Genomic DNA, 16,004 nt, shown 5'->3' with positions numbered 1-16,004 from the left:
TGTTGGGTGGGGATCAGAGGGCCGGCCGCCGCTGGGGGGCGGGGCAGGGGCCTCCGGTGACCTTGGTCCTGCCCCTGGCACACGCCCAGCACCTCCTGTGCGTCCCGGACTTCCTGGGAGGGAGAGGAGCCGCGGCTACAAAGTGACGTTTGCAGCATCTTGGATACAAAGTCACCTGTGTGCGGGCTTGTGCACCCGCCTCGTTGGCTGATGCGGCCCAGCCCCTCGAGCCCTGTGTGGTGCCATCGCTCCTCCCGCAGGACACCCTTTCCCAGCGCTGCGGGCCGCCGGCTGGTCCCGCAGGGCTACTCCCTGGGTCCCGCCCAGGAGGGGCGCCGGGTAGAGGCCACGGGGTCGGCCAGGGTGCAGTGGCCACGCCGGCCGCGAGGGGGAGCCGGAGCCCGTGTGCTCCGAGGGCCGGGGGCGGAGCGCGCCGAGCGGACGCACTTCTGCAGCGGGGCGCACCGCAGGCGGGGAGGCGAGCGCGGCGCGGCGGCGGCGGAGCGCGGTGAGTGCCCCGGCCGCTCCCTGGACGGAGCCCACTCCGGTGCGGTCCGGCTGCGGGGGCGAGGGGCGCCGAAGTCGGCCCGGGGAGGTGACAACTGGTGGGACAAGGCGGCTGTGGGGGACCCCGGCCGGCGATGCTCGGATCCCCGCCGCCGGGTGTGGGAGGCCGTGCTCGGCCCCGAGCGGTGACGGGCGCGCTCCCCGCGCACACGTGTCCCTGCGGGCTGGTTGCCTGGGGCCGGAGCCCCGAGGTCAGGCCGCGCGGGGGGATCACTCGTGGGAATACGCCGGACGTGTGTGGACACGTGCGTGGCTGGAGTCGCCATCGCCTAGCGGGGGACAGCCCGGCTCTGGCTCCAGGCCCGGTTCGGACCTGTCCATCAGGACCGGGAGTTGAGCCGGCCCCTGAGCGGATCGCGCAGCCCCCACCCACGCCTCCTCTGTCCGCGGGGTGGCGCCGCTCTAGCCGGCGGAACAGAAAGCGCCTCTTGTGGGTCGGGAGACCGGGGCAGGTGGGATGGGGAACGAGGGGCCAGTTCCAGACTCCGACCCTCAGCCCCATCGCCTGTCTGGGGCGTGGGGGTGGGGGTGGGGGGGTCAGCGGCGTCATTTGTGGGCGTTTACCCGGGGCGCCTGGAAGCAGCGGCATGGCCTGTTTGCTGCCCTGAGCTGCTCGCCTGGCTGTGGGCACAGAGGGGCGGACAGTCAAGGCTGCCAGTCCTGGGCCTCGAGTTGGAATTCTGAGCTTGGCTGGGGCTGCCCAGTTTCTATGGCAACATGGGACCCAGGGCAGGGCCCTCCACGGAGTGAGGACAGAAAAGGGGGGTTCAGAGTCAGAGGATCCCTCTCCAGTTCTCCCCAGACAGAGCCCACTCACGCACTGCTGTCTGACTGCCCTGCTGTGTGGTGGTGGTGGGGGGGGACCCCAGGGCTGTCTTCTTGGGCTTGGGGTCCCTGGCTTCTGGGCCTGCCTCTCCCCCCCCCCCTTAGACAGTCCGTCTGGATTGCGGGATCCCCATCATCTAGGCGCCCCAGCCAGGTGATGCCCAGGAGGCAGGGTTCCCTCAGTCCTCAGAGGGCGGTGCTAGGCCTGGGCCCTGGGGTGCGGCCCCTGCTCCCTGGGTCCGGGGGCAGGAAGGAGAGCTGGCTGTGACCAATGTACCTGGAGGGGGGGAGGGAGGGGTCAGGTTGAAGTTCAGAGGGCCGACTTCTTGGTGTGCTGGGCCCAGAGAAGCAGGTCCCAGGCAGAGGCCCTGGGGGTGTGAGCTGGGGGGGGGGGGAGGGGGACTTGGCAGGGCAGAGGGCTCTGGGAGTGCCAGGTGAGCAGGCCTGTGGGTGGCAGCCAGTGGCCCCTGAGACCCAGCCACTCCCTCCCCGCCTTTCCAGTGGACAGGAGCGTCTCCCTGCGCCCAGGGCTAGGTCTCCCCGACATGCACCTTCCCCAAGTGGACACACAGGTCCCACAGTCCCATCTCCACCCCACAGCACCCGTTCCCCACAGAGGCCCACGGGGGCCTGAGCACAGAGCCCCGTCCTCCGGGAACCAGGGCTCGAGGCAGAGCCAGGCTGCAGGCCGGAACCCACAAGGCAGCGGGGGCTCCGTGGCCAGGGGCAGGCATCCCTCCCTGTGGGCCGGTGTCCTGGATCGACCTGGTCAGCCTGGGCCAGACCCACTGCCCTGTGGGCTGAGGCTGCCGGAGGCGCTGTCACACCCCTTCTCATCCCTTCGCCGCCGCTGCAGGGAGCCTCACGCCCAAAGTGAAAGAGAAAGTCCCCCCCCCCCGCCCCTCCCCGCCCCGCCCGGAGACCAATCCCCGCCGCCGGCACCTCCCTCGCCGCTAGGGCTCCTCCGCCGCGGCTGTAGCCCCAGAGGAGAGCGCTGCACCTCGGTGAGCGGACGGCCGGGAGGCGGGGGCGGGACGGCGGGGGCGGAGGGCCTGCGGGGTGGGCAGGGCAGCCTGACCTGGGCAAGCCAAGGTGAAGGTCAGCAGCCCTCGGAGGGACCCCGGGTGTGAGCCAGCTGGCGGCGGTGGCAGCCCTGTGGGTGACAGCTCAGGCTTGTTGGCTGTGCCCCCAGGGGAGGCCGGGGCTGCGCTGGCTCCGGAGTCCTGCCCCCAGTGAGGGGGGCCCCCGTTTCCCCCACCGTAGAGCGGATGTGGGGAGGTCAGCCAGCCGCCCCCCCCCCTTTGCCCCACACACCCTGGTCGATGGGTTCTGGGGTGTGTGTCTGGGAATGAAATTCCTGGGAGGGTGGAGAGGAGGGTGGGGGCAGGGCTCGGTGTGGGTGGGAATGGTGCTTCCCCTAAGAAGGAGGTCTGAGGGTCCAGCATGGGGGGTCCTTGGGGGGAGACTCCAACCCCTTTCTCTGCTCACGGATTCGGGGGGGGGGAGGGGTAGCCGCAGCCCAGTCCTGGGTAGAGGTGGCTGACCCGGCCGGAAACTGTCCCCTTCCTTCCAGCCTCTGCTGCTGCCGCCCCCCCACCCAGGCGCTGGCCCTTTAAAGACGGCGCTCTGTGTGCACGTGAGCGCGAACGTGAGGAGGTGCCGGCGGGACACGCCGTGGGGGGCCTTGAGGGGAGTCTGCATGCCCGGCACCTCCCCCAATGCTGCACCCCAAGACACATGGGTGCCCCAGCCTGGGTGGTGGTGGGGAGGCGCCTGGTGCCCCTCGTGAGGCGTGGAGGGGTTGGGGGTGCCTGGGGGTCCGTCCCACCCGCCGATTCCAGCCCCCTCTTCCTTCTAGGACAGAAGGGGGTTTGAGATTCCCAGCAAGTGGCGGACGTCGGTCCCACCTGCCACTCCCCCCCTCCACCACCTGGACTCCGCCTCCCCGGGGTGCGCGCCGGTTCAATGGCTGATAAGCAGATCAGGTGGGAACGCGCCTGCGGCCGCTGGGGCCCCCCTCCCCTTGCTCCCTGCCCCCTGCCCTGTGGCCCCGGAGGCCGGCAGGGCCTGACACGCCCTCCGCCCACAGTCTCCCAGCCAAGCTCATCAATGGCGGCATCGCTGGGCTGATCGGGGTCACCTGCGTGTTCCCCATCGACCTGGCCAAGACGAGGCTGCAGAACCAGCAGAATGGCCAGCGCATGTACACCAGCATGTGAGTGCGCCGGCGGCCGTGGGCCTGGCGCCGTGCGGGGGGGGGGGGGGGGGGCAGGGGGGTGCGGACTGCTGAGCTCCACTCCTGGGGCCCCCACCCTGTTTAACCAAAGGGGACACTGAAGAGAGGACAGGCCTGGGGGTGCTGCCACCTGGGCAGGGCTGGAGCCATCGCTGCGCCCCCGGCTTGCGCCCAGCTCACCACTCCTTGGCCGCAGGTCTGACTGCCTCATCAAGACCATCCGCTCCGAGGGGTACTTCGGCATGTACCGCGGTGAGGCTCTGGGTGGGGAGGGGGCGGGGTGGGAGGGAGGGGGCGGGGTGGGAGGGAGGGGGCGGGCCTGGGCTGTGTGCGTGTGGACTCTCGGGGCCATGGGGCCGCTGCCACTGCACAGGGGCCATCAGCTGGCCCTGGTGCTGGAGTCCCCGGCGTTGGGTGACAGGTGGGACCCGGAGAGGGGCAATTCTCAGCATGCACCCTTCCTGTCACTCCACCCCCACGCACTGCCAGCGCCTGGCATGGCAGGACGCGTGTTTCTACCACTGGCTACAGCCTCCTTCCTGCCCCCTTTTAAAAAATACATTTTTTTATTGACTTCAAAGAGGAAGGGGGAGAGAGACATCAGTGAGGAGAGAGAACCATGGATCGGCTGCCTCCTGCGCGCTCCACACGGGATCGAGCCTGGGCACGTGCCCTGACCACAATCAAACTGTGATGCGCAGCCACTGAGCCACGCCAGCTGGGCACCCCCTGCCTTCTGAGAGCAGCAGGGCCCTGTCTGTGCTGGAAAACGGGGGGGGGGGGGTGTGAAGTCCTGCAAAGCAGCTTAGACAATCCCCAAGCCTGGATTTCCCCAGCGGCTGTGCAGCCCTGAGCCCTGACTGCAGGAGGGCTTGCCGCTGCCCCCGGCTCCAGCCCACGGGCTAGATTCAGCCTCGTCCGTGTGTGCCCTCTTACCCAGCGCCCTGGCCAGAGGGAGCCCCCTCGGTCCCCCAGGAGGTGTTCCTCAGGGCGCCCACCTGGCGGGAACGGGAGGGTTATTTGGGGGAGAGCGAGCAGAGTGCCTGGAGGAGGTAGCACTGCCCTGTCCCTGCCTGGTCCCCGCCCTGCCTGGCACCAATGTGGGTGAGAGGGCAGGAGGCGGCGGCCAAGGATTGACTGGGGTAAGGCTCTGCCAACTGGGAAGCAAGTGCTGGCTGAGAGCCTCCCCAACATGATGTGCCCACAGGAGCCGCCGTGAACTTGACCCTTGTCACCCCCGAGAAGGCCATTAAGCTGGCAGCCAACGACTTCTTCCGACATCACCTCTCCAAGGACGGGTGAGGGGGGCCGTGCCTCCGGGCCGAGGACAGGCGTGCCCTCCTGCCGCCCCCACCTTGGCCGTGCAGGGCCTCCTCTCCCTGCCTCGCTCCTCCTCCTCTTGTGTCCCGTCCTCCTCGTCCTTGTCCTCCCCCCCCCCCCCCCGCCCCGCACTGGGAGGAGTGAGGCAGGCGCTGAGTCTGCTGCTCCAGCCCCCGTGGTCCTTGGCCCTGGGCCACGGCCTGCTTCCCCATCGCTGGGATTTGTGGGCGCTGAGCAGCTTTCCTCTGTCCCCAGAGGGTGGGCTGGAAGGGTAACCCCTTGGGGCACTCGAGACCCCCAGCTTCTCCATCTGTCTTTGCGCCCGAAGGGCCCCGCCTCCCTTCCCGATTCCTGCGGCGGGGCCATCTGTTTGCCGGGCTCGGTGCCCGCGCTGGAGGGCCTGGAGGGCCTGGAGGGGTGTCTGAGGCCGAGGGGTGCTGTGCCCCCACAGGGCTGCCTCTGCCTCCACTGCTCCCGTCCCCCTTCACACCCAGGCGCAGGGGCGGCTGCCGGGGCCGCAGGGCCTCGGACTCTGTCCGTGACCCCCCACCCCGCCCCCCGCAGGCAGAAGCTGACGCTGCTGAGGGAGATGCTGGCCGGCTGTGGGGCCGGCACCTGCCAGGTCATCGTGACCACCCCCATGGAGATGCTCAAGATCCAGCTCCAGGACGCCGGCCGCATCGGTGAGTGTGGCCGGGGGCAGGGGACCCAGCCCCCGCGTGGGGCCGCCGCCCGGCCCGGTCCCTGCCCTCACCTTGAGGGCGAGCCAGCCTGCCCTCCCTCCCTCTTTCTCCCCAGCCGCCCAGAAGAAGATCCTGGCTGCCCAGGCCCAGCTCTCCACACAGGGGGGCGCTCAGCCCTCAGTGGAGGCCCCCGCCGCCCCCCGGCCCACGGCCACCCAGCTTACCCGTGACCTGCTCCAGAGCCGTGGCATTGCCGGCCTCTACAAGGGACTGGGGGCCACGCTGCTCAGGTGGGAAGGTCGGGGAAGGCGGGAGGAGGGAGGAGGGTAGAGGGCGGGCCGCCCACCCCGCACCTCCAGTCACCACCACCACCACCCCCCCTGCAGGGATGTCCCCTTCTCCATCGTCTACTTCCCCCTCTTTGCCAACCTGAACCAGCTGGGCCAGTCCGCATCCGAGGAGAAGTCCCCCTTCTACGTGTCCTTCCTGGCCGGCTGTGTGGCTGGCAGCACGGCCGCCGTGGCTGTCAACCCTTGTGATGGTCAGTAGGGGGCCCTGGGCCTCCCTCCGGCTGGGGGTGGGGGTGGGGTGGGGGTGGGGGTGGGCAGCCCCCTGACCTGCGCCTCCCTGCAGTGGTGAAGACTCGCCTGCAGTCGCTCCAGCGAGGGGTCAATGAAGATACCTATTCCGGCTTCCTGGACTGCGCCAGGTGGGGGAGGCCCCTCGGCGGGGGGTGCAGGGGAGGCTGGCCCCGGCTCTGACCGCCCCCCCCTTCTCCACAGGAAGATCTTGCGAAATGAGGGTCCCTCCGCCTTTCTGAAGGGGGCCTACTGCCGCGCCCTGGTCATCGCCCCACTGTTTGGCATTGCTCAGGTGGTCTACTTCCTGGGCATCGGGGAGACCCTGCTGGGGCTGCTGCAGAACCCCCAGCCCTGAGCCTGCCCCCCCTCCCCACACCCGCAGGACTAGAGAGGGCCTGGGGCTGGGCGGCCCGCCCAGGACCAAGCAGGGGAACGTCTCTCTGCCCCTCCCCGTGTGGGTGGGGGTAGAAGGAGGGGTGCAGCGTCCACATACAGACCTGAGGGGTCCTGCCTGCACATCACTGGGATCAATGTGTTATTTACGTAGAAGTCACAGAGATCTTCACATTCCCAGAGCCAGCCCTGCCCCAGCTCCACCCTGGCCTGGGCACCCCCAGGGACAGAGCTGGTCTCTGAGCTGGGGCTCCCAGGTGAGGGCTGGGCAGCGTGGACCCTCCCCTCCAGGCTACCGGCCCGTCCCCAAGGCGCAGCCCCTTCGGGGAGGCTGCACAAACCTATTTATTAACTTGCTGAGCACAAGTGGCTCCGTCCAGCCCTCTGTCCGTCCATCGGTCCAGCCTCCCCACTGCTGCTCTCACCTCGGCCAGCCTCGCAGGAGAATCGGGGTCTCCTGCCCCCCATCTTGAGCCAGGAATCCCAGGCAGGCGGGGGTTCACACTGAGTCCTGACTCCCAGGGAAACGCCACCCCTAACTGTGGGACCCAACCATCCTCCGGGTGGGCCGCTCTGCCCCACGCCAGACTGGGGGCCCAGAGTGTGTGAAAGGTCTGTGTGCATGTGGGAGAGCCGCTGCCCTTCCCACATGGCCAGGCAGCGTGTGCGTGCACGTGCACGTGTGTGTGTGTGTGTGTGTGTGTGTATGCGCGCGCGCGCTGTGTAAACCTATGCCCCCGCAGACCCTGTCCAGAAGTTGCTTTTCTAGCCCAGCTCCTCTTGCTGCTCCTGCAGCTGACCCCTCTTCTGAGACCTGCACCCCAGGTCTGACCTTGGCCAGTGGGAAGGGCAAGCATGACCAGTATGGAGCCAGGGGCACCTGCTTTGTTTGCAGGGGTGGGGGCCAAGAGCTGCCGTCCAGGCCACCCTGCTCTCTGGGCCTCTGCATCAGGCCCCCACCACCCTCTCCAGCCTCATCCCCCCGCTGTCCAGACCCGTCCCCATTGTGAATTGAGGCAGGCGCCCGCCCTGCCACCCCTGCCGGGTGATCGTGCTGGTGCTGTGTCCCCCACCACCCAGGCCCCTCTGAGGAGGCCCCTTTCCAGCGACACTACCTGGGGCTGAGGCCTGGCCCCCAGTTCACGGTTGTACCCATCACATCTGTTGTACCTTGGAAGCTGCTGCTGCTGCTGACAGATTTATATTTTTTTTCTTTTGAGGAGTTTCAAGAAGTGACTTTTTGTGTCTTGTCATGTAAGAAGATAAATAAATATTCTAAGTAGATGCCTCCTCTCTGAGTCTCTGTTAGGGGGTGGTGGTGGGGGGGGGAGCCCCTATAACTGGCTCCCCCTGCAGGCCGGGGTCCCGAGCCCACTCACTGACGGGCACGTTGGCTGACTCCCGGCTGTCTGGGTTGGGGTGTGGGGAGGCCAGCCTGAGTCCCTCGCAGCCTGACCCTAACCCGCTCTTCGGATTAACAACAGAGCCAGACCAGGCGGGTGTAGCTCAGTGGTTGAGCGTCCACCTATGAGTCAGATTGGATTGGTTGGGGCACGTGTTGTGGGCTGGATCCCCAGTGTGGGGCGTGCAGGAGGCAGCCAGTAATAATTCTCTCTCATCATTGTTCTCTCTGCCTTCCCCTCTGAAATCAATAAAAACATATTTGGGGAAAAAACGGAGCGGGGGTGGGGCCCGGAGTGCCCAGTGGTCAGGGGCGTCCGTCGCGGAAGGCAGTGGGGCGGAGCCTGAGCGGATGAGGCCCCGCCCCCTTCATGCGCAGGAGCACTGCATTGTGGGAAACTCCTGGTCCTCTCAGCCGCAGCTGCTGCTCGCCGCGGCTGAGGCCCCGCATAGAGCACCCAGCGCCGAGGTGGGAGCGCCGGGAGCAGCAGGGTAAGGTGGCGGGGCTCCGCGGCACCGGGCCGGGGGGATGGGGGCGCTCGGCTTGAGGCGGTTCCCTGCCCTGAAGGTCATCCCTCTCCCGGGCACAGGAGCCCCGGGGTGGGAGAGGGGGAGGGGCAGCCAGGTGACGTCAGTGTGAGCTCAAAATAAGCGAGGGCAGTGGGGGAAGCAGACCACCTGCCCTTGGCAAACTTGACTCCCAGCAGCTGGGTGGCCTCCAGAACGGCGGGCCCGGTGGGTGAGGGCTGCTGGGGCCTCTCCCTGGGACACCCCCATCATGCAGTGACCTTCAGGTGACCTTCCATGTGGTTAGTGTCCCTGGCCCAGGTGTGGAACCTGGGCTGCCATGGCCCCCTCCCGGGGTGGGGGCGGGGGTTCTCACCCTCCCAGGGAGAGGCGGACAGGCAGGGTCTGCAGGGAGGGACTGCTGAGGACCAGCCCAGGGGCTAGGCGCCCAGCCCCCTTACGCTGCCCTGGGCATTCAGGGTGGGGCCAGCCTTTCTTACAGCCCAGACCCCCTCCTCCGCCTGGCCCCATTGCTGAGGTTGATGGACAGGGTGTGTGCCCGAGCTAGGCCAACCCAGGGATCCCCTCTGCCCCCGAGGCAGGTGCAGCCTGTGGCTCAGGAAGGACGCCCTGCCCTTGAGCTGGAGCGGGTGAGGCCGTGCTGGGGTGGGCGCAGGGCAGGTGGCCGTCACTGCCCTCCTGGCTTCTCCGGCCTCCTGGGGGCACCGCAGGGTTTTGTATCCGGGTCCTGCCGGCCCCAGAGAGCCCGGTTCCAGGTTCTCACCCTGCCCTGCCCTTCCGCCTGGACCCAGTCCCTCTGAGAAGGGCACGTGGTCGGTGCTGCCCAAACCCAGCCTGGCTGCTGCCCACCGCCCCTGGCCACATACCCTCTCGGGGCTGGTGGCTCTCACTCCCCTTCCAGGGCCTCCTGCCCTGGGCCAGCGTCATGGCCACGGCTTGAGCGCAGGGGAGACCATTTTATAGACAAGGAACCCTGGTCTTCCCCCCCTTCCCCCCAACTTGTGCAGGGCCAGAGCCCTGCCTGTGCGGGGGGGGGTGGGCACGGAGGGTTTCTCAGGGTGTGGCCAGGGACAGGTGGGGGCTGGGCCCTGGAAGAGGAGGATTCTGAGCTGGGGCTTTCGGGGGGTCCAGAGGATTGAGAGGTGTCTCTATGGGGACAAGGCGGTGGGGACGGACAGGATGGGGCATCCTTGTGTCTCCCTCCCTCCAGGCCCACGTAATGCCCAAGGGTGAGCTGTCCTGAGCCGCCGTGGTCCCACCACCTGCCCATCCGCACCCCCCACAGCGTCATGGAGTCCAGAGGGAAGGCGGCCAGCAGCCCCAAGCCTGATGCCAAGGGGCCCCAGGCCGGGGCGGAGGTCAGAGGCCCCCCAGCTGCGGACGGGAAAGCCCCCTCGGCCAAGCCTGGGAAGAAGGAGGCCCCAGCGGAGAAGCAGGAGCCGCCAGTGGCCCCTGCCCCGCCGCCTGCCAAGAAGACGCCGGCCAAAGCAGACCCCGCCCTCCTCCACAACCACAGCAACCTGAAGCCGGCCCCCGCGGCCCCCGCGGCCCCCCGCAGCCCCGACGCGGCCCCTGAGCCCAAGGGCCCAGGCGACGGGGCCGAGGAGGACCAGGTCCCCAGTGGGGGCCCGGGAGGCCAAGGCCCCTGCCCCTTCGAGAACTTGATGCCCCTGCTGCTGGCTGGGGGCGCGGCTGTGGCAGCCGTAGCCCTGATTCTTGGTGTGGTCTTCCTGGCCCGGAAAAAATGACGCTGCTGCCCAGGCTGGGGACCAGCCGCCCTGTGCCAACCGCGGGATGTGCATGCGAACTCACATAGCTGTCTACCCATAGCCCATAGGCAACATATACACGAGCGCCCGACGCAGGGGAGATACGGACAGGCTGCCCCGGGCAGTGGGGCCACGCCCCCTTAGCTGGCCCCTAGCGTGTCCCCCTCCCCATCCCCCAGGCAGGGACCCGGGCTTCTGGGCCTGAGCAGCGCAGGGTGGAGCTGTGGCCTCGGGCAGAGGGCTCAGGCCAGGGCACCTGGGGCGGCGGGTGGGGTGGACCCTGAGCGGGCCAGCTTGTCCCAAGGGGCCCCGTGGTCCTGGGGGCTTCCGGGCCGCTTCCTGACGAGCCCCAGGCAGGAGGGAGCCCTGAGGCTGACGGGTCCAGGCTGCACTCTGAGCTGGGGCCGGCCACGCGGGGACATTAAAGGTGTGGCTGTTTCACCTTCCCCTCTTCTGCTCTTTGCTTGCAGCCGGCGGGGCGGGGGGCCGGCGGGCTGAGCCACTCCGGGGGCTGACCCGAGGCTTCGTGCCACCTCTGCCTGCTGGCCACGCCCGAGCTGGGGACACGGTGCAAGGCCCGTCTCCGGGGGGGCCGCCTCACTTCCTGCCCTGAGCCCTCTCCCCATCCTGTGGCAACTGTCCGGGGGGGGGCAGCTGGGGGCGGGAGGGGGGTATCAAGGACCTGCCCCGCAGCTGTGTCTGCCGAGCCCCCAAAGATGCCCCTGGAGAGGGCCCCTCCTGCCTTACCCAGCGTCCTTGGAGTCGAACAAGCGTATAAATGCAATAACACAGGTAGAGTAGAACCACGTGGTGGGTGACCATCACTGTGCCCACTGTCCCATGTGCCCGCAGGGGACCGGGCTGGCAGCCCCTCGTTAGCCCGTGGAGTCCCGGCGTGGCCCATAGCACGGGCGGGCTCTGGAGGGCGGCGGTGGGCACCGTGGGACCCTGACGTGCCCATCCCTGGCCGGCCAGCCTCTGGAACGCTGGGCCTGAGTGGAGGCTGAGTCTACAATAAACTTGTCTCACGGCTGGGCTGGCGTCCTCACCTGCATGAGGCTGGGAGAGTCGGGGTCCCCTACCCCGGCAGGTAAGGGTCACACCCACACCACCCGGCCCTCCCCTGCCACCGCCCTGCCCTTGATCCTGCTCGGCCCTGCTCACAGCCGTTCTGGGGCCTGCCCCACCGCCAGGCCTCCCGCTGGCCTGGCCACCCTGCGCAGGGCCGCACAAGGACTTGGGGTGGGGACGGGGGACCTTGTTCTGCAGGTTGGCCTCCAGCCAGGAGGGTCCTTTTTCTACACCCCCTCTCTGCCGTGAGCTCCCCATCCCCGGGAGGGCGCGTGGGAGACGGCAGGGTGGGGGTTCCCTTCTCTCTTCACCTCCCACCCACGGCTCCCGGTGCCCACCTGGCCAGGCCTGCCCGGGACCCCAGCTGCAGGCGGCTGGCTGGCTGGCTGGCTGGCGGGGCCTGGGCCGGGGAGCAAGGCGCACTGGGCCCGAGAAGGAATGCTGTGGGCTCTGCCTTCTCTGAGGGTGACCTGGGCACATCTTCCCATCTGGTCCTCCCTGTGCCCACCGCCCGAGTGGCAGACCCTGTCGAGCACCCGCATCTCAGGCCCAGACACGTTCCTTGTGAGCATGCAAACAGCCCAGACGCCTAGCCCAGGCCCACCCCACGTGGCAGCCTCCCGCTGACCGCGCTGGGCTCCCCCACCCCGGCTATCCTGGACATTGCCCGACATCGCCCGCCCCTAGGTTCCTGCCCCCCACGGCCCCCCCCCCCCCGGCACCAGGGGGCCACTCCGCCAGGCCGCCAGGCCGGAGTCCTTGCCAGCCGCCTGCAGGCCAGCCCCTCTCCCGTTCTCTATTCTGTGACTGGAACCATCAAAACAACCAACCAACTCACCCTCCTGACACTTTGGGGGCCCGGAGGGAGGGGGCCTGGGAGGGAGGGGACCTGGGAGGGAGGGGGCCCGGGAGGGAGGGGGCCCAGAGGGAGGGGGCCTGGGAGGGAGGGGGCCCGGGAGGGAGGGGGCCCGGGAGTCAGGGGACCCGGGAGGGCACCCAGGCGGCGGGAGGCTGGGCTCTGGGTCTGTCCGGCCGGTCCTTGGACGCTGGGACGCTGCACCCGCGAGGCCCTCCTGGTTACGGGTTCCCTGTGAGGGTGTCGACGTCGTTTCCATGTTTTGCGCCCGCAGACACAGCAGCAGCGGGAACCCTTGGGCTGCCCTTGGTGCCTGGAGTCTCCGCGCCGTGTGCGCTGTGCCGGTTTCAAACAGTAAAACACACAGAACTCAGCACCTGCGATTCATTTCAACCTCTAAGTGCCAGGGCAGGGAGCACATTCACGTCATCGGGCACCCGTCCGCCGGCATCTCCAGGACTCTCTCTCTTAAATATATTTGTATAGCCGAAACCGGTTTGGCTCGGTGGATAGAGCGTCGGCCTGCGGACTGAAAGGTCCCAGGTTTGATTCCGGTCAGGGGCATGTACCTTGGTTGCCCCAGTGGAGGGTGTGCAGGAGGCAGCTGATCGATGTTTCTCTCTTGTCGATGTTTCTAACTCTCTCCCTCTCCCTTCCTCTCTGTAAACAATCAATAAAAAATAAATATAAATAAATATATTTGTACTGAGGTCAGAGAGGCAGGGAGAGAGAGAGAAGCCTGGATCGGCTGCCTCCTGTGCGCCCCCACACTGGGTGTGGGGACCGAGCCTGCAGCCCAGGCAGGTGCCCTGACCGGGGATCGAACCCTGATCTCATGGTTCACAGGTCGACGCTCAACCCCTGAGCCACGCCAGCTGGGGCTCCAGGACTCTCTTCATTTTACCAAACTGACCCTCTCCCCCCAGACGCCCCGCCCCTGCCCCGCCCCGCCCCGCTTTCTGCCTCTGTGGCTCTGACCCTTCAGGACCTCATGTGGGATCACACGGAACGTGCCCCCCCCCTCCCCGTGACGGCCTCTTTGCACGCGCACGCCCTCGGGGTGGCTCCAGGTCGCAGCAGGTGAGGGTTCGCTCCCCTTCTGAGGCTGCGCAGCCCCCGTGTGGGGGTGGCCGCACCGTGTCCACCTCCGTCCCCGGACACTCGGGCCGCCCCACCTTCCCACGCCGTGACTGTGCTGCTGTGGCCACGGCGCGCGTGTCCGCTCAGGACCCTGCTCCACGTGTCCCGCCTGCCGGTGGGACCGGGTGACACAGCGTGTGCCTGACGCCGCCCGTCTCCTGCCCGGGGATCAGCCACGCGACACCTGCCCGGCGCGGGGACAGCCGTGCTCTCGGCTTCTCCTTCTCGCCGCCTGACGCCCCTTTTTTTTTTTTTAAATATATTTTATTGATTTTTTACGGAGAGGAAGGGAGAGGGATAGAGAGCCAAAAACATCGATGAGAGAGAAACATCCATCAGCTGCCTCCTGCACACTCCCCACTGGGGAGGTGCCCGCCACCAAGGTACATGCCCTTGACCGGAATCGAACCTGGGACCCTTCAGTCCGCAGGCCGACGCTCTATCCACCGGCCAGGACCTGACGCCCCTTTTCACCGGGTGCGGGCCATCGGCATCTTGCTGTGGTGTGTTCCTTTTTCTGGGGGGAATGGCCCCTTCGACTTACCGTTGGGTTTCTCGAGGTGCTTTGCACAGTCAGCCTTCGTCACATGGCAAATGCCGTCTCCTCTCGGCGGGCTCGGCCCTCGCTCTGCGTCCCGAGAGCAGAAATGCTGACATGGAGTTACCGTGGAGTTTGTCGCCGGCGCCCCGGGGCCGCGCGAGCTCCTGGGGGCTTGGTGCAAGGGCGTTCTCCCTCCTTCTCGTCATGTTCTCGGCATTTGCTGGTGCGGAGGCGTGCAGCCCACTGGGGCGCCCCGTTGGGTGTGTGGGGGCGGCTGGAGATCGGTGCTGTCTCCTGCATCAGCCGATCTGAGGGTGCAGCCTCAGGAAGCGGGCCACCCCGCAGGGCCACGCTGCCCGCCCTGGAGCTGTGACATCGTGTCATAAGGCCCCCCGGTTGCGTCCTTTTAATTTCCCACACTCAGTCGCTGGCGGCTCCTCCGGGCAGGTCAGAATCCCAGAGCTGTGCCCTAACCGGTGTGGCTCAGTGGATAGAGCGTCAGCCTGTGGACTGAGGGGTCCCAGGTTTGATTCCGGTCAAGGGCATGTACCTTGGTTGCGGGCACATCCCCAGTAGGGAGTGTGCAGGAGGCGGCTGATCGATGTTTCTAACGCTCTATCCCTCTCCCTTCCTCTCTGTAAAAAAGCCAATAAACTATATTTAAAAAAAAAAAAAGAAAAGAATCCCAGAGCTGAGATGGGCCCTTTGTGGCTCTGACGCTCACTCGGCTGCCTCCCGCCCGCCCCCTGCTGGGGACCAGGCCCTCAACCCGGGCATGTGCCCTGACCGGGAGTCACACCAGCGACCTCTTGGTTCCTGGGCCAACACTCAGCCACCGAGCCACACCGGCTGGCACCACGGAACTACTTTTAGGGTCTAAACCAGGGGTGGGCAAACTTTTTGACTCGAGGGCCACCATGGGTTCTTAAACTGGACCGGAGGGCCGGAACAAAAGCATGGATGGAGTGTTTGTGTGAACTAATATAAATTCAAAGTAAAGGAGCGGAGGGGAGAGCAAGAGAACCGGATAGAACAGCCGGATCCGGCCCGCGGGCCGTAGTTTGCCCACGGCTGCTCTAAACCAAAGACCAGGCACCAAAGGACTCAGGTGTAAAAAGTGCACACGACCCCCAGGGCCGTCTGGGGACCGGAGCTCAGGGGCACCAGCACCTCCGGACCCATCGTGCCACGGGTGGGCGCCATAGGGCACAGGTGTCCTGAACAGGGAGGAAGAGGGCGCACGTGTAGGGGCCACTTTCTGTTTCCTCTCTAGCGCCCCTCCCACCCCCAAGAGTGTGCAACTCCTTTAGGGACCCACCCATGAATGCATTCTTGGTATGTCCGGGGGTAGGCCCCCACCGCATCACTCAGCCCCCCGACCTCACACCTGCTCCCAGGGCCAGGCAGATAGAGGCTCCCTGCCTCCCAGTGACCGGCCGTGGCACAGGTGTGTTCCCGAAAGGAGGGTGTCACCAAGGAAGGGAGCAGGAGGCGCGGCAGCACCCGGAAGCCACACGGGACCGAGCCTTCACCTCTTGCCCACCTGGAGCTGTGGCACGCCTAAACACGCCAACCTGGACGGGGTCACGTGCGGAGACATAGACCGAAGGTGATGCCCACACAGGGGGCCTGGACTCGGCGTCTGCTCCCCCCGCTCGGGCGTGTGAGCCCAGCAGGCACCCTGGCGCCCCCAGGTGCACAGAAGGTGCACCCCGTGAGCACAGGTGCACTCACACACTGGCCTCCCTCCCATGGCACTCCTGCCGCCTGGCTTCCTCCTCCATCCGCTTCCTTAGAGACAGAAAGGACTTGATTGAACGAGTCCGCTGGCGGGAAGAGGCCGGCTCCTGGGCTCCTGGGGCCTCAGAGCTTCCCCACCATGAGCACCTGCACCTGTGGCTCAGCCAGCTCAGGGCCTGGGGCGGCGCAGGTGGGGCTGGGCCAGCAGGGGGCCCCCGTGGTCTCCCTCCAGCTCCTGGGTCTGACACCCATGGACTTGCATGGTGGGGAGGGGACCCCTCCCTAGACCCAGAAAGCTCTCGACTGGCAAGGCCCAGCCTGTGGTCTGACCTCAGGCCTGCTGGTCTCCATCT

At 67.3% G+C, this 16,004-nt stretch overlaps 2 protein-coding genes across 14 annotated transcripts; both read left to right on the top strand.

Moving 5' to 3' along the window:
• Positions 1-412: 412 nt before the first annotated feature.
• Positions 413-7,889, top strand: SLC25A22 (solute carrier family 25 member 22). Of its 13 annotated transcripts, none has more exons than XR_013961621.1 (12): positions 418-508; positions 2,966-3,048; positions 3,256-3,377; positions 3,482-3,607; positions 3,825-3,880; positions 4,836-4,926; positions 5,513-5,631; positions 5,747-5,921; positions 6,018-6,172; positions 6,265-6,340; positions 6,414-7,229; positions 7,447-7,889. XR_013961621.1 is itself a non-coding variant. In XM_080687717.1 (11 exons), the coding sequence occupies exons 3-11, from the start codon at positions 3,358-3,360 to the stop codon at positions 6,565-6,567; spliced, it is 972 nt and encodes a 323-aa protein (XP_080543843.1). In that variant the 5' UTR covers positions 418-508; positions 2,966-3,040; positions 3,251-3,357; the 3' UTR covers positions 6,568-7,889. The 13 variants fall into 13 exon arrangements, 9 of the variants coding, with proteins under 9 accessions (XP_080543840.1, XP_080543843.1, XP_080543837.1 ...); XR_013961622.1 differs by lacking the exon at positions 418-508 and adding an exon at positions 2,364-2,396 and having other exon boundaries at positions 2,966-3,028; positions 3,251-3,377; XR_013961623.1 differs by lacking the exon at positions 418-508 and adding an exon at positions 2,364-2,396 and having other exon boundaries at positions 3,251-3,377.
• A 452-nt stretch (positions 7,890-8,341) lies between these two features.
• Positions 8,342-11,335, top strand: CEND1 (cell cycle exit and neuronal differentiation 1). The gene is made up of 2 exons (XM_080688452.1): positions 8,342-8,498; positions 9,745-11,335. The coding sequence occupies exon 2, from the start codon at positions 9,824-9,826 to the stop codon at positions 10,280-10,282; it is 459 nt and encodes a 152-aa protein (XP_080544578.1). The 5' UTR covers positions 8,342-8,498; positions 9,745-9,823; the 3' UTR covers positions 10,283-11,335.
• Positions 11,336-16,004: the final 4,669 nt, after the last annotated feature.

The sequence above is a fragment of the Plecotus auritus genome (assembly GCF_963455305.1).
Source record: "Plecotus auritus genome assembly, chromosome: 9".
NCBI classification, from domain to species: Eukaryota; Metazoa; Chordata; class Mammalia; order Chiroptera; family Vespertilionidae; genus Plecotus; species Plecotus auritus.
Note: the sequence above shows the minus strand (reverse complement) of the source record. Positions and strands in the feature narration are given on the sequence as shown.

Bases quoted from the DNA above. Each gene is read 5' to 3' on its own strand.
- SLC25A22 (XM_080687714.1), top strand. From the start codon at position 3,358: ATGGCTGATAAGCAGATCAG. The intron at 3,608-3,824 runs GTGAGTGCGCCG...CCTTGGCCGCAG, and splicing joins CAGCGCATGTACACCAGCAT to GTCTGACTGCCTCATCAAGA. The intron at 4,927-5,512 runs GTGAGGGGGGCC...CGCCCCCCGCAG, and splicing joins CATCACCTCTCCAAGGACGG to GCAGAAGCTGACGCTGCTGA.
- CEND1 (XM_080688452.1), top strand. From the start codon at position 9,824: ATGGAGTCCAGAGGGAAGGCGGCCAGCAGCCCCAAGCCTGATGCCAAG.